Source organism: Mytilus trossulus, chromosome 3 (assembly GCF_036588685.1).
Source record: "Mytilus trossulus isolate FHL-02 chromosome 3, PNRI_Mtr1.1.1.hap1, whole genome shotgun sequence".
Classification (NCBI taxonomy): domain Eukaryota; kingdom Metazoa; phylum Mollusca; class Bivalvia; order Mytilida; family Mytilidae; genus Mytilus; species Mytilus trossulus.
In genome coordinates this window covers 58,341,486-58,357,535 of record NC_086375.1, presented here as the reverse complement: position 1 = coordinate 58,357,535, position 16,050 = coordinate 58,341,486, and the positions used below count along the sequence as shown (strand labels likewise).

The window sequence follows — 16,050 nt, the reverse complement described above, 5'->3', positions numbered from 1 at the left end:
AGAAAACTTGACTGATACTGAATTGGATTATCTCCCGTGATACAACTAATTACCAAACTTATAAAAGAAGACCGATAGTTCCCGTGGAACCAAACTGTTCTTTGCAATGTGATGTAGTTATTGAAGACAAATTTGTAGGTCGGTATTAAGAGAATCTTATGCTGTCCTTTTAGATGTCCTTTTCCGGAATATCTAGAACACAGTAAACTTAGACTCTTTGCTGATGACAGCATAATTTAAAGGGAAATAAAAACACAAGATGATTGTCATAAGAGCCAGAATATCAATTTCAAGGTCTACAAGCATCAAAATCTCCACCAGAATATAATTTGGCGTACTCTTGGTTCCTCAAAAAACAGAACTAAAGAACAAGAAATCACAGGAAAAAATTTAATAGTAAACAAACTTAACACAGTATCTCCATCAACAGTTGTTGCTTTTACAGACGGCTCTTGCCAATCCAACCCAGGACCTTGTGGAGCAGGGGCAATTTTAATTGTCAACAATGAAGAAATAGAACTCAAACAACCCGTTTCAAAAAGGGGTTCAATTCTTTTGGCAGAACTTGTTGCAATAAAATTAGTATTAGATTATGTTAGCAGAATTGAAAATAAAACCATTATAGAAGAAGTAAAAATATTTTCGGACAGTCAGTCAGCCATCGGAATTTTAACTTTAAATTGGAAAATTGTAAATCACAGATCCACTTCACATGAAATTATCTCTCTAATTAAATCAATACAAAATAATCATGGAATTAAAATTAATTTTGATTGGACCCCAGGACATGCTGATGTTAGAGGAAATGAAATAGCTGATAAACTAGCTAAAGAGGCAGCCAAAGAAGCAAATCAAATTCAAAAAGAAGCTCATATTACAGTGACTAAACAAGATATTAAAACAGCAGCAAGTGTTTTAGTAAATAAAAAGTGGCAACATAGATGGGATAATAGTGATACAGGAAGATTTTATTACAATTTTCATCAGACTGTCAGCAAAAAATCAACATTTGATTATCCAGATCATAAAACAGCAAAAATTATCAGAAATTTAAGATCCGGATATTATTTAAAAAATTACCTTAACAAAATCAATCAAAATATTGACCCCAAGTGTGATTGTGCTCAATTAGAAACTGTGGAACATTATTTACTATTTTGTGCAAACTATGAAGAGGCAAGACAAAAACTTATACATGAGATATACTTTAACACAGGATCGTTGCATATTGATTTAGAACTTTTATTGTCAATGGAAAAAAACGACAATGTCTCCGTCTCTAATGAAACACTAATGCGTTTGTTGGGTGTCTTTATTTGCAAGTCGCGCCGTTTTGATTAATGAAATATTATTTTATTTATTTTTAAAAATATCTCTTTTCCTCTTAATTAATAAATGTATATTTTTAATTTTTGTCAAAATATGTTAAGCACAGTTGCCACCTAAAAGAATATATTTTAAAGTACAAGTGAGGTGTTTACCAGAGTGAAATATATACACGCGAAATTTCAATAATTACAAGGGAGACAATCCAGTGTCAACAGCGACACCTACAGAATACAGAATCATAAGCTACAACTTGACCTTGACTCAGCAGCTCGATGGGAGTCAGATTGGCTTATGGCATTTCACCCTGATAAATGTACAAACCTGTCCATCTCTCAAAAGAAAAATAACTACCGACATAATTACATCCTCCACAATCATATTCTCGAATCAGTTACATCAGCAAAATATTTAGGCATTACCTTACAATCAAATCTAAAGTGGAACAAACATATAGACAACATACATTTTGTAGTATCAAATGGGAACAGATCACTAGGTTTTCTAAAAAGAAATTTAAAAATTACTAACACAGAAACAAAATCAAGAGCATACCAGGCACTAGTAAGACCCAAACTGGAATATAGTTGTAGTGTCTGGGACCCTCATATAAAAGAACAACAGACACAATTAGAAAAGGTACAGAGACGCACTGCTCGTTATGTACACAACAACTACGACTACAAGAGCAGTGTCACAAACATGCTAAATCAGTTGAAATGGCCACCACTAGCTGAGAGACGCTTAAAAACCAGACTCATTTTATTCTATAAAGTAATACATTGTCTTGTTGCCATTCCATCGCATATTCTTGAACAAAAAGACAGCAGAACAAGTCAAAATCATACTCAGACATACAGACACATCCAAACTTCCAAGGACACATACAAATGGTCATACTTCCAGTGAACAATTATTCAATGGAATTTACTACCACAAACTGTAATTGAAACCACCACTGTTGACAGCTTCAGAGATCAGCTAACACCAGCTGTTCTCTCTAGCTTCAAATAAACAAATTCAAACAAAACATGTACATATATTTTTTTAATCACAATCTGTAAATACAAACACTCCAATTGTTATAAAAATATTTTTATAAATTTTGTATAAATTTTTGTCAATCACGCATGCGCAACAACATGTATTCTTCAGTATTGAAGCCTTGTTGACCTTAAAGAAGAAGAAGAAGAGAAGAAGATAATCTCCATTTGTTGATTTTTATCCGAACTTTCACACTGTCACTATAAGTCCGAGATTACTCTGACGTCCAACGGCTGTTTTGCTGGGGCCGTGGGTCACTATTTATCTGATACTAGTCTATTAAAGTGTTAGTTTCAATGCATGATGTATTTATGATGAACTGACTGTAATACTCACAGCCAGACAAACTTGAATGGGTGTTCCAGGGGGCTTGGGTTGGTTGATTAGAGAGGGAATCACTGAAGCATGACTGAAGCCCTCCCCCTTTTCTTCTTCTTCTTCCAAGTAAGGAATCGAATTCAATTCATATTGAATACATGTGTATAAACAAATCTGGATCAGCCACTGACTTTGACTTGTATAATTTATGAGGGTAGTAATTCCCTTAAGAGTTGGTCATCAATCAGTCATATTTGGCTACCGTTCTAGTAGGTCTCATTGGTTTTTTTTTGGTTTTTTTTATAAGCGTGATGCAGGATTGCCGTTTTTTTGTAAGAGTGACACGTTAAAGTCAAATTATTGTTTTCCCCTAATGAGACCCCGGATCTACTGTCAAATTGGTTAAAATATTACCATGGTAAGTCAAAATATCCTTATAGTGATTTGACAGAGGTCTCAAATATTGAAATAATTATCGAAACACTCAAATCAAAAACATTTCAATTCATTCTTCAAAATCAGTTGATTTTTAATATTGTCCAAAAGAAAGTTTACATTTTATCATCAATCACCAAAAATTACCTCTAAACGTCATTTTGCATCATGTTCACTGTTATTTCAATTTGTCATGAAGCTACTTCCATTACATCTCCATCTACGACATAGCAAAGCTATTGTCACTTGACCCGTCACTCAAGTATACGACTATCATGTCTCTAAATAAACAGTTAAAAATATCTAAACACAACACAAAAGTCAGTGGTCTAACATAATTTTTTAAGTACAATCTGTTATTATGTTGGAGCTGGGAACAGTATATCTATGCAGTCCTGAACATGCATGAAATATTTGCCACTGTATGTTAAGCTAACCAACAATCAATCAACATATCATGGTTTATTTTGAAATATATTTGATTATGTGAAGCACCTAAGAGTAGTTGTAGTGATCTAAGACATTGAGTAGGCTGAGATTACTCTGACACCCAATGGCTATATATTTTGTCAGACAAGCTAGGGCCAGGTGAAGATATAGATTTTACATTTTTAAAACATCATTCATATTTTTCAGGATTTATTTCAAGTTTTGTTATGGCAACATTAGATGTGTTTGTTGGAAACTTCACCATAATTGACTTTGAGCTGTATGATCTATGGCTAAATGGATTATCAGGTAAAAGAGTATAGAAAGATAATATTTTTAAATGGGAGGAAAAATGAAAAGAATTAAAAACTACATTTTCGATATATATAGACCATTTCTAAAACTTACTTCCCACTTATAAATAATTACATATATGCTGCTTAATATTATCAAAGTTTATGGAACTAATGTTACAATTGTTAGATTACACATGATGTATGTCCATGAGTATGAGTGCTGATGAGACAAATGTCAACCCAAGCCACAAAAAGTAAATCATTATCATGATTATAGGTCAATGTCCATTACTTATATCTTAACAATTTTCTCTGCTGAACAGAAGTCAGTTATGTTACAAAAGCATAGTGAAATAATCAGTGGTTGAAAATTTGTTTTTGGTCATTGTAGAACCATCCCTATTTTTTAAACACAGCTTAAGACTTCATTCTGACATACATGTATGTCAAGCTGTCTAGAATTAGAATAGATAATAAGGAGATGTGGTATAATTGCCAATGAGACAACTATTCATGGAAGTTCAATCATTAATTCAAATGAAGTGGGTGTAAGCAATTATAGATAATCATTCAACAATGAGAAACCCCCATACCGTATGGAAGGCTATAAAGGCTAGACAGGAAAAACATGAAAGTCAATATATATATCTATACTATTAAACGAGAAGACCTCATTTTTGGTGTCGCTTCTCTTCTTTCCACAATAAATTGATCAACACGCCTCTGTGTCCTATAGGTACAGTGCATAGTGCCATTTGTTATCCATTCATATGATTATTCAGATTGAGTTATTTTTGGAGAAAAACGAGAAAAAAGGCATCCGGATATTGTCCCGTCATTGAACGAAATTATAAGTCAGATTAGACTTCCAGTTTGCGTTTTTTCTGTATACTTTGAACATACATATACAAAGAATAAAGTGTATTTGCAGAATTCTATCTGCTATCATTTTCAAGTTTACTATCCACGGCAGTCACAGAGTTTATAAAATAGAGAGGGTGTGTATACTATACCAATGACCACTATGGATCTATTAGTAAACTTAGAATTGAAAGTGTAATAGATGTGCCTTGATGTACCTAGGTTAATTCCCCTTAATTTGGACAAATTAATAATTCAGTATTCAAATGTTTATTTTAAGTTTAATTTTATTTAAAAACAGTAAGATAAAAGTAAGGATGGTTAATTTAACTGTTTTAGTATTTAACTTTCGATGTTTTTATAATGATTTATGAATATTCATTTATTCAACTTTTCTTCAGTACCGTTTCAGTTAAAGACATTTAAGTCACCCTGTTTAATGACAAGTTTCCATTATCATTTGTCGGTCCGTCAGAGTCGGCCTTGCACAGGCCTTCAAATACTCGGCGCACTGTATCATTTCACTTTTTGAGTTTAGAGTAAGCACTTTTGAGTTTAGAGTTAGCGACTATTTCGGTGCTGTTCGCCAGAGTTAAGTTTAAGGTGCAAATTTCACTACATTAAAGCACAACGCGAAGCAAATTTAATCTACTTTTAAGACTAACTCTGGGAACACTTCATTTTCATTTTACCTTTGAAATTACTCTATTTTTGAACTTCAGTTTAAGAAGTTTTTTGACTCCTGTTTATATCCGACTTTGTTTAATACATGCAACTATTGTACATTTTTTAATAAAATATAGTTTCGTTTGATTCATTCTCTGTTGTTCAGCCATAATCTGATATCAGGTATCCCAATGGTCGAATAGGGGCAAAGTACTGGCCGCTACACGTCCCGGAAGGTGTCGTCACCGACCCCCTCCGTTACAAAAGTAAATACACTATATTTATATAGTAATGAGTGTTCATAATATACAGATAAGCATGTGATTTTTTGATACCTTTTCTGAAATTATCCAGTCTTTAAATCTTTTACAAAATTCATTGATTACCAAAAAAAAGAAGATGTGGTATGATTGCCATGTTGAGACAACTCTCCACACGAGACCAATATGACACAGATATTTACAACTATAGGTTACCGTACGAGCTTCAACAACGAGCATACTCAGCTTTAAAAGGCCCCGAACTGACAATGTAAAACAATTCAAACCAGAAAACTAGCGGCCATATTTATGTACAAAAAATGAACGAAAAACAAATATGTAACACATAATCAAACAACAACCACTGAATTACAGGCTCCAGTGGCGGATCCAGGAATTTTCATAAGTGGGGGCCCACTGACTGACCTAAGAGGGGGCCCACTTCAGTCACGCTTCAGTGATTCCCTATATAAGCAACCAAATTTTTTCCCAAAAAGGGGGGGCCCGGGCCCCTCCCCTAAATTTGCCTCTGGGCTCCTTACTTCATAACATACTAAATGTATGTTCATATTGAAATTGATAGAAAACCAAAAATGGAAAAATTGGAAATAAAGGAGGAGGCATAAAAAAGCATTTTCATGTCCCCCATAACCTATGACTTATGATACTTTTGCTGAAATTCTCCAGTCATTCAATATTTTACAAAATTCTTCCAACAACACTTTACATACTTTAAACTACGCTCTGAATGCCCGCGATTTCGCGGGTGTGTTCTAGTATAAATGAAACTAAATTCAGAGAGAGTAAACATTGAATCTATTTTTGATATATTTACGCCCCAGCTGCACTCTAACCTCAAGCAAATTTTTAAAACCTCATTAGCAAGATAAGTACCAAAACTTGCAACAAAAGTTCAATTTGAGGCAGTGAGTCACTTATAGAATTGTAGAATTATGTTCCTTTATAAATTGGATTTTTTTTTCACCAACTCTTACTTTAGTATTGTAAGCAACCTTCAGCAGGTCCCTCATGTCCTCGGACACATTCGTCTATCATTTATAATTGCTTTAGACATATTTGGTATTGTTTTTCAAAGTCATTTAACTATTTTCAACTTTTCTGTAAAAAAATAAAAATGTAGAAAATTATGTTTTAAATAATTGAATTTTTTTTACAGATGTAGATGCTGCTCATGTCTTACAGAAAGGAGAGTTACAGCATTGTCCTTGGGTCACAATTGAGGACATTGTGAGTGAGGTTCATGACCACTACAGGCTCTTTAATCATCTAGAGAAAATATTGAAAAATCCAACACACCTTGCAGACCAACAAATTCATCAAATTGATGCAGAAGCACAAACACTTCTTATAGAAAAGTAATTATTTTCTGTATATTTTAAACAGGTTATATTTAGATTTTAGACCATATCTTTTTCACACTTATACAATTTTACATAGCTAGGGCCACTTGACAAAATGTGAAATATTTCAAAGAGGACAACAAACCTTAGGATTATGCAAAAAATAATAGACAAAAAATAAAACAATATTCTTCATTTCTTGGATCAATTTACATCAGAAATTATATTTGGATTTGTAAAAGTAAGCTTTTTTTCTATATTGATACTTTTCCAATCTTGTCATTCTAAAATTGTTGGCCTTCAGATTTAAGTTGCCTTCACCATCTTGGAATATATATAATCGAAAACAAGAGATTTAATCGAATGAGAGGAATGTAATTCATTTGAAATGTGTTTATTTAAATGGAGGAACCATATGTATGATTATATTTGATGACTGTTTTTATTTAAATACAGAATAATTTTGTTTGATTCAAGTCATTAATTTTTTTTTACTTTACAATGTAAGGGGAGGTAATTCAGAAACAAATATAACTTTTATTAGGAAATGTGTTGTGATTTTTTTGATTTTTTTTAGCATGAAAATGAATCACATGGCAATATTTTATCTTCTGAAATCACATTTTCAGGACCAATTTTTTTCATATTTTTTCTTAAAAATCTATTGTTTAATTGTCTTCCCAATTTTTTTTTTTAATCTATTGAAAATCTAACAATTTTGCACAATTTAAGACTTCTTTTGACCCCTTTTGGTGTATTCAAAGCATGATATAAACTAAATTTTTGGCATTTTAATATGTTTATTTCAACAGTATTTTAAATGTCATGCACTACATTTAGTTTAGTCCCTTGTTTGATAGGCAATTCTTGTGGTATTCTGTTTTCATTTGTCACAGAATGCAAGACATAGGGACCCTCATAAATAAACTTGTAATGGCTTTGGCTATTTACATAAGCAGATGATAAGCTGTATATTTTAGAAGGTAGACTAACATTCATACTGAATATTTATAATACAGATGCCTTATGCTTTAAAGTTTCTATTGGGAATATGTCCTTTGTCCTTGGCCTAATTTCCTTGGGTGAGTGACTGCTTTAAATTTTATTTTGTAAAAGATGTGATAGATGTGTATTATTAAAGGATAGCTGCTGTGAAAGTTGATATTGTCACAGGTTCATAGCTTAGACTATCATCCTTCATACATTTGCATGCAACAAGAACTAAGTGAATCATAAACCTTGCCTAAGTCTTTATACTCAGTGGGGTACCATCAGTGAGCAGTAGCTCGCAGTTTCACTTGTTAATTATGTAACTGTTTATATGTTTAAGGTATTACCAGTTTGATGAAGTTGTCATCAGAGAAATTATTGGAAAGAAACTATCTGGAAGAAATAGGAAAGATTTAGATGATGTCAGTGAAAAAACAAGAAGGAGTATAAAAAAATGTAGAAGACAGGTAAATTAAAACTTATAGTGAGATTTTTCTTCTCAGCATTTCAAAATAAAAAGTACAATACTTATTTGTAAAATATCATAAAGCAATTCTATATAAAAAAAAAAATCTTAGACAAAACTCGAGATCAAGATAGGGTTTTACTGCTTGGTATCAATCTAAGAAAAAAATCCAGATCTTGTGTACATGTACGTGTTGTTTACAAAGACCTGACAACACTTTGATTCTCCTTACAATGTATAAAAGAGATAAAAGAAGATGTGGTATGAGTGCCAATGAGACAACTCTCCATCCAAGTCATAATTTGTAATAGTAAACCTAAAGTAAGACCTTTTCAAGACTCTCTTGTTTTGTCCTAATGATACACACCTTCAAAAACTTGGAGGCATAAATTAAAATTGTTGAAGAGAGTTTCTCAGTCACTGTTATAAATAATTTGATTTGGTCAGTCAATCCATTATAAGGCAAACATATCCCAAATATTGCCTTTTTTTGAAAATTATTTGCTATCTTACTTCAGTTTGATAATTTGAAAAGAGTTTTTAAGACTGTAGAAGAAATGCTGGGATCCTTGGTAGACAATATAAAGACACATTACCAGATATCTGCTGATTTAGCAAGGTAATTGTTTGTTGTAATACATTAGATACCATTATAAATATAGCTGTTTATATAGAGTATGGTTGATAGTCGTGTTGATATGAATAAGATGTGTTATGAGTGCCAATGAGACAACTCTTCATTCAAGCCGCAATGTATAAAAAATTTAGAAATTATAGTTCTTATTATGACCTTCAGCATGGAGCCTTGGCTAACATCAAACAGCAAACTTAATACTTTATGTACTTTTGATTTTATGAATATATATAGAATAATAGGTAGTTGAGTTTTTGATATTGACTATATCATGTGGAATATCTAGACGAGCCCATTAGGGCGAGTTGAGATATTCAACATGATATAGTCAGTATCAAAAATGAAACTACCTATTATTCTGTTTATCGGTAATTATGACGTCACACAATGTTATGACGTCACACAATGTATTGCCTAATATTTTCAGTGATACAGCCAGTACGTTGATACTTGAAAATATTAGGCAGTAAGATCAAAGGGTAAATATACAAATTACCGATAAATACCCAGAGCAGCCAGTATGTATTGATTTGATTTGATTTGCTTTTTGGGAAATGGGACAAAGAAACTATGAAATTTTGACATTTAAAAAAAGCCCTGAAAATACAAGCCTGGATTTTGGGACCAGACTTAGTTCTATCAGACAAAGCTATATTTAATGAGGAGCGAAAAGGGGGGTATCTGCATGGAAGAACACGAAATAATATTGCCATTTCAGGATGAACGAACAATTAAAAATGCCTTGCCCGTTGATCTTTTTACTGATTTCACGAAACACAGTGAATAGCAAACCTTTTTCATAACTGCACGTGAAATAAAAATGGCAAAACACTTTGCAAGAAAACAATTCTTTACAACCCTCTTTAATGTAACCTCCATTTTCTGCTGTTACAGAAAGTATGCTGCTTTAGTATTTATTGCCAACAACAGATTTGAAACTGGAAAGAAGAAACTAAGCCAATACTCTTTACTTACATTTATAAAATGTGCAAATCAGATGATAACAAACTGGTCATATAGTGCTGATGGTAAGAGATGTAGATCATACTATAGTGTCCATATTTACCACTACCTTAATATCTCACTGCTTATATTGTGGTTTAATTTGAAAAGATAATTTTTTTTTACCACTGTAAATTCAGAAATTATTGCAAGGTTTTTGTTATTATGAATAATGTAACTGCGTATTGCTTGACATGGCAACAATTAATCAACTAGCTGTTTTGTCCATCCTTTAAAGAATCTTGTAATAATCCTGATAATTTAGCAATGTAAAATTTTATGCATTCTAAAATGTATGAACAATACAAATATATATGAATAACTGAACTGATATTTGCTGCCTTATTTGTATTTTAGAATGTAAAAGCCATCGAGATATGGATGTAGATTTAGATCGTAAATTTCTACAGGATCTTAGAGATTTAAAGCCTTTACTTGAAAAAGAAAGCATAGAAGAACACAGAAGGTTGAAGCCCTTAAAAATATTAAGATTTGTTTAATACTTTAATCTCCATAGATGGGATAATACATGTATTCCATATGTTATGTGTTAAATGTTTTTTGTCTTTATTTTAACAAATTGGTAATAATTGGCAATAATTAATAGTAACTTGCAAACTAGTCTGTATTGCATTTTATTTATTATATACTCCATCTGTCAGTCTACACTTCCATGTTATATGATAATTCAAGGTTGCCTCAACTGATTTCAATATTTTAGGGGCACTGATGTTTTATTAATAAATCACACATTTATTTGAATCCTGAATTAAAAATTAAAATGTATAAGTGAAAAATAACACTGTTCTATTAAACCTATAACATAGATTGAATGGATACTCTTTATTTATAGTTTTGTTCTGCAAGCACTGAGGTCTAGTATTTCAAGGAGGGCGTTGCAAGATCTGGAAGATAACTTTAAGGTGAGAACTTGGTGATCCAACTCAATTATTTAATAGGTAGCACTATACAAAGATTTTTTTACTTCAAATCTCCAACCTTTAAAATGCAGTTACTTTCTTAAAAATGCATATAAATTAATAAAAGTAGTGTATATAGATAGATAAAAGATTAATCTTTAAAATGAATGCCATATTTTTTTTTATTTATATGCATTTTTAAGTAGGAACAACATATAATAAAATCAACCCTCTCAAAGAAACCATGAAGAAGCTAATTTCAATTAAAAGTAGAAATTTCTTGTAAAATTTAGTAGACATAGTTAACATGATAATTGAATACACAATTGTTGTATAATACTAACATTGCATTTATTTGAAAGAGTATTCTGTAAGCTATCCGTAAATACCACTTTGAAATATTTGTGAAATATATGAATAATAAGACTTTTCAAAAGTTATTATAAATCACTGGTGGGGTAGAGGAATTGTGGGCATAATTTCGATCAATATCTAAAACAGTATTCCATTGAGGTTCCATTGAGGTTTGGAACAGAAAATGACACTATTACATAATTAAAAATTGCTAGAAAACGACACAACAAGAAAAACACAATGTTATTAAAAAAAGTAAATTGATTGGTATGGTTTATTAAAATATTCAGGTAGATTCAAATTTTTATGTTTCATCAGTTCAAAGCATCATCACCATGTTTTTAAATGATTTAAATCATAATAATTTAATTTTGGATGTAACACGTCTTCTGATTGGCTGACGTTTTTTTGTAATCACCTAATAGACATAATTTAGTCATGTGACTGTGACGTCATCAACGTTTTTTCATGGTTTTCTACGATTTAAAATGGAATTTGGAATAAAATTATAAGAAATGATTGTAATATTTCTCTGTCTATTTGAAATAACATAAAAAATGTGGTGCACACTATTAATCAACCTGCTACACGTGTTATTCAGTGTGCACCAAATTGTTTATGCTATTTCTTCATAGACAGAAAATATAATACAGTCATTCCTTAAATGTTAATAACATTTTGCTTAATGGGACTTATAACATTAGAAAACTGGACAAAGTGATCCCCTTGCTCTCCACTATGAAACTTGTATAAAATTGAGAATGGAAATGGGGAATGTGTCAAAGAGACAACAATCTGACCAAAGAACAGACAACAGCAGAAGGTCACCAACAGGTCTGCAATGCAACATGAAATTCCTGCACTCGGAGTAACTGTACTGTATTATAACAAAGTCATTGTAGAACTTTCTAGAGATATTATTATGTCTGAGCGATACATATGATACCCTCAAGCAGATGCAAAGTTATTTTTTTTTAAATACCTAAAGTTTAGCATTGGAGTGCATAAAGTCTGGTTATCTATAGGAGGAGGTATCTGGAAACTGTATGCACTTCTTCTGCAAGTAAATACTCCCAAAAAATAACAAATTTTAACTATCTCCCAAAAAAGTTAATATTAACAAAAATGGAAACACTAACCACATGTACACATTTAACATATGTACACACAGCCAGCAAAGTGAAAACTTCCTAGCATTCATACTGTAGGGGGAGTGATCTCAAATAGCTTCATACCCATAATGGGATGGAAGGATGGACATACAGACAGACAGACAGAGGTGAAACAATATGCCCCCAACTTTCAGGAGCTGGGGCATACAAAGCTGTACTCGCTTATAAGCCTATTAACAAAAAATTTTTTTTCTTCAGAATATATCAAAGTCCATAATAAACATCGCAATGGGATTGAATCACAGCAGAGAAGTTAGGGACATCTTTATTGACATATATGAAAAGGTAAGTTATTAAAAGAAAGCATTAATATCATTGCTAATCTGAGTCCCTTCATAGAACCCTCTGCCCTGTACTTTACAATAAAGTGTGTAAAATTTTAGAAAATAAGTTGTAGTTGATCATTGAAAATAGTAAACATATTAATTAATTTGCTGTATTATTTTATTTATTATAAAGAAATTATGAGTATAATAGAAAGTGAAAGGAATTTATAAACAAATGCAGGACCACTTTGCTCAACGCATTGTCTTAAATGTTTCACTTGTATGCACACTGTAATAACACAATATTGATAATGCTTTTTTACCAAAAACTTATCTGATACCACACATATATGTTGTGAAAGTGTCAGACTGGTCAATTATGTAAAACTATGTTTAACAAAAATAGAATAAGGACATGTGGCATAACTGCCAATGTGAAAACTATTCAACAGAGACAAATGGACAAAAATGTAATCACCTTGTATGGCACATGCCTTCCAAAAGGATATTGCAAAAGTTTTAATTATATATATATATTATATTCATAGAAGTCTATAAAAAGGACCAATCAGCAAATCTAATATGTAACCGATTGTCTAAAATAGATAGAACTGTGTATAGAAGGGAAACATTATAAAAGTCTAAATATTTGTGCAATGGTTTTGATATAAGATGGTAATATAAGAAGATGAAGTTATAAAATCTTGTTGACAAATATTTCAATTTAGCAGAACAAATAGCCTCTGTCAGTGTCAATAATTTTAACTTTTGAACAAGATTTTATAACATCATCTTCGTATATTACCATCTTTTAATAGTATTGTTGCACAAATCGTTAAAACTTTATACATAAGATGTGAAGATCAGTGTAAAAGCTTGTCAACATATGGTATAAAATTCAGTAGATAAACAAATCTTATGCATTATGATATTCATACACTCGACTTAGTTTAAAAGAGATTAAAACGATAGACAAGCCTTGAGTTTAAAATTTGAAAATTTAACTGTCTTATGTGGAGACATATTGTTTCACACTTGATGCAGTGGAAGACTGTATATTACAGCATTATTATTTCTAGCCAGTAATAGTTGAATAATCTGTATATATTCTAGATTGTGGAACCTTGTCAACAAGCCAGATGGAGTAGAGAAGATCTGCAAAGTTTTGTTACTGCTTACCAAGCTACAGCTAAAGATATGGAATACATGAAGTAGGTTTAAACATTTTAGATAGGATCACACATTAGTTCATAATTGAATTACTTCTGATTTTGGATTAAGTTTTGTGTAAATGTTCATGATTCTTATTTATATTTGCATATTAGGGAACACACTTATTTGATTGGTAAAAAGGTCTTCTGGTAGTGTCTTTTGAAGTAATTTATTTTGTGTTAGAAGTAGTTGATGGAACTATATTTTGTATCCAGTGTAAACAAGTTGGCAGTGATAATATTAACTCAAACCTGCTTGACATTAAAAATATGTTTTTTTCACCTCAGGTTTATCTTTAAATTAAATGATACACACAAAACATTCATTTAAATAATGAACATTCATTTAAATAATGATAAGATATTTTTGTAGATCATTTTTCATTTGATATTAAATTCCACAGAGCACATGCTTCAACCAAAACATATAGTCATGTGCCAGGCCAGGTCATTGACACAAAAATACAATTCATGTATGATAATTTTAAAGAATTATAAGGACTAAACACCTTTTTAAAGAAATTTATTGGGGGTATAACTGGACCAAGTCAGTCACAAACGTATCAAACTTATCATAAAATGTGTGTGTGTCACTTGTTCCAGTTTATTCCCCAAATAAATTCCTTTAAAGAGGTTTTAAAAACTATTATAGAACCAAGGTTTAGAACAGAAAAAAATACCACAATCCCATAAAATGCAACAACGGTTATTTGAATAAAATAATATTGAAAGTCATCTGTATTCATAAATCTTGACAGTATATATCCCTACATGATTGAAATTGCTTCACATATGCTTTAATATTATTATTTTTAGTAATTGCAATCAAAGAAATATATGTTTATACGTTGATAAATTAAAAAAAATATCTGGATAATAGAACAGTCAAGATTACTTAATAGGTGTCTGTATATTTTCTAACGATTTTACCTAAAACTTCTGTAAATGATCCATATTTTTTGCTGAACATGAGTATTGGTGTATGATTTCTTGTTTATTTTGAGGTTTTCTTTCTTTTCTAGATATCAACCATTATTACAAGTTGTATGGGACAGATACATGAATACTATGAGCAGTTGTATACTAGAGCTGTTTCCATCGTGACATTGCTGATGACTATGTTGTATACTAGAGCTGTTTCCATCGTGACATTGCTGATGACTATGTTGTGAATATCTAGTCAAACAAACAAGATCATAATAAGTTGATGAACCATCAAGAAGGTTGTAATTATATAACTACTGAACAGTTTTAGATGTAGTTTTGTGTGATATTATTAATTAGACCAAAGATCAGCCCTATTACATTCCAAGTATTCATAAACAACATGGCGCAGAAGATCAAGATAGATAGATAGATATCAGATATTTGATTCACATTATGCCATTCTATTACAATCAGTTTACATTGTATCTATAAAACTATAATTTTTTTTGTGAGAAATGTATATAAATTGTTTACAGTCACGACTTGCATTAAGTTAGTCATTGTATAAGCTTTAATGACTGACATAAACTTATTCATATTATAAGCTTTAATGACTGGGATAAACCATAACTACTCATAAGGTTAGTAATTTTATAAGCTGTAATCTTTACCTGCAACTGTAGATAATAATAATTAAACTTGTTTTCTTCCTAACTTTTTGTGTTGAAATATTGGCAAAAAAACAACAATGTCACTGGTTGTTCTTTTGTGGATGAAACCCATATTAAATTTTAGACCTGTTATACCTTTTGTTAGCTATTATTCATGTGTTTTTCTTTCCTATATGTTCTCCAATTTATTTGTATTGCAGTCCTATCATGTACTGTTGCTATTTTAATGTTATATTCCACAAAACCAGGTTCAACCAAATATTTTTAGCTCACCTGTCCCATAGGGCCAAGTGAGCTTTTCTCATCACTCGGGGTCAGTCATCCGTCTTCTTTGTCCATAGTCGTCTGTCTTCATTAACTTTTACAAAAATCTTCTCCCCTGAAACTCCTAGGCCAAATTTAACCAATCTTGGCCACAATCATCATTAGGGTATCTTGTTT

The 16,050-nt window shown here is 31.4% G+C and overlaps 1 protein-coding gene across 3 annotated transcripts; it reads left to right on the top strand.

Moving 5' to 3' along the window:
* Positions 1-11: 11 nt before the first annotated feature.
* On the top strand, positions 12-15,646 carry LOC134711970 (acidic fibroblast growth factor intracellular-binding protein-like). Of its 3 annotated transcripts, none has more exons than XM_063573035.1 (12): positions 12-138; positions 3,760-3,861; positions 6,813-7,011; positions 8,327-8,453; positions 8,971-9,071; positions 9,981-10,114; positions 10,446-10,554; positions 10,942-11,011; positions 12,733-12,819; positions 13,914-14,011; positions 15,034-15,129; positions 15,174-15,646. In XM_063573035.1, the coding sequence occupies exons 2-11, from the start codon at positions 3,780-3,782 to the stop codon at positions 15,113-15,115; spliced, it is 1,089 nt and encodes a 362-aa protein (XP_063429105.1). In that variant the 5' UTR covers positions 12-138; positions 3,760-3,779; the 3' UTR covers positions 15,116-15,129; positions 15,174-15,646. The 3 variants fall into 3 exon arrangements, with proteins under 3 accessions (XP_063429105.1, XP_063429104.1, XP_063429103.1); XM_063573034.1 differs by having other exon boundaries at positions 15,034-15,136; positions 15,182-15,646; XM_063573033.1 differs by having other exon boundaries at positions 15,034-15,646.
* Positions 15,647-16,050: the final 404 nt, after the last annotated feature.

What these genes read in the sequence shown, in the direction of transcription:
- LOC134711970 (XM_063573035.1), top strand. Translation starts at nt 3,780, where the DNA reads ATGGCAACATTAGATGTGTTTGTTGGAAACTTCACCATAATTGACTTT. An exon ending in ATATCTGCTGATTTAGCAAG is followed by an intron (nt 9,072 to 9,980) that starts GTAATTGTTTGT and finishes CTGCTGTTACAG; the next exon opens with AAAGTATGCTGCTTTAGTAT. An exon ending in ATCTGGAAGATAACTTTAAG is followed by an intron (nt 11,012 to 12,732) that starts GTGAGAACTTGG and finishes TTTTTTCTTCAG; the next exon opens with AATATATCAAAGTCCATAAT.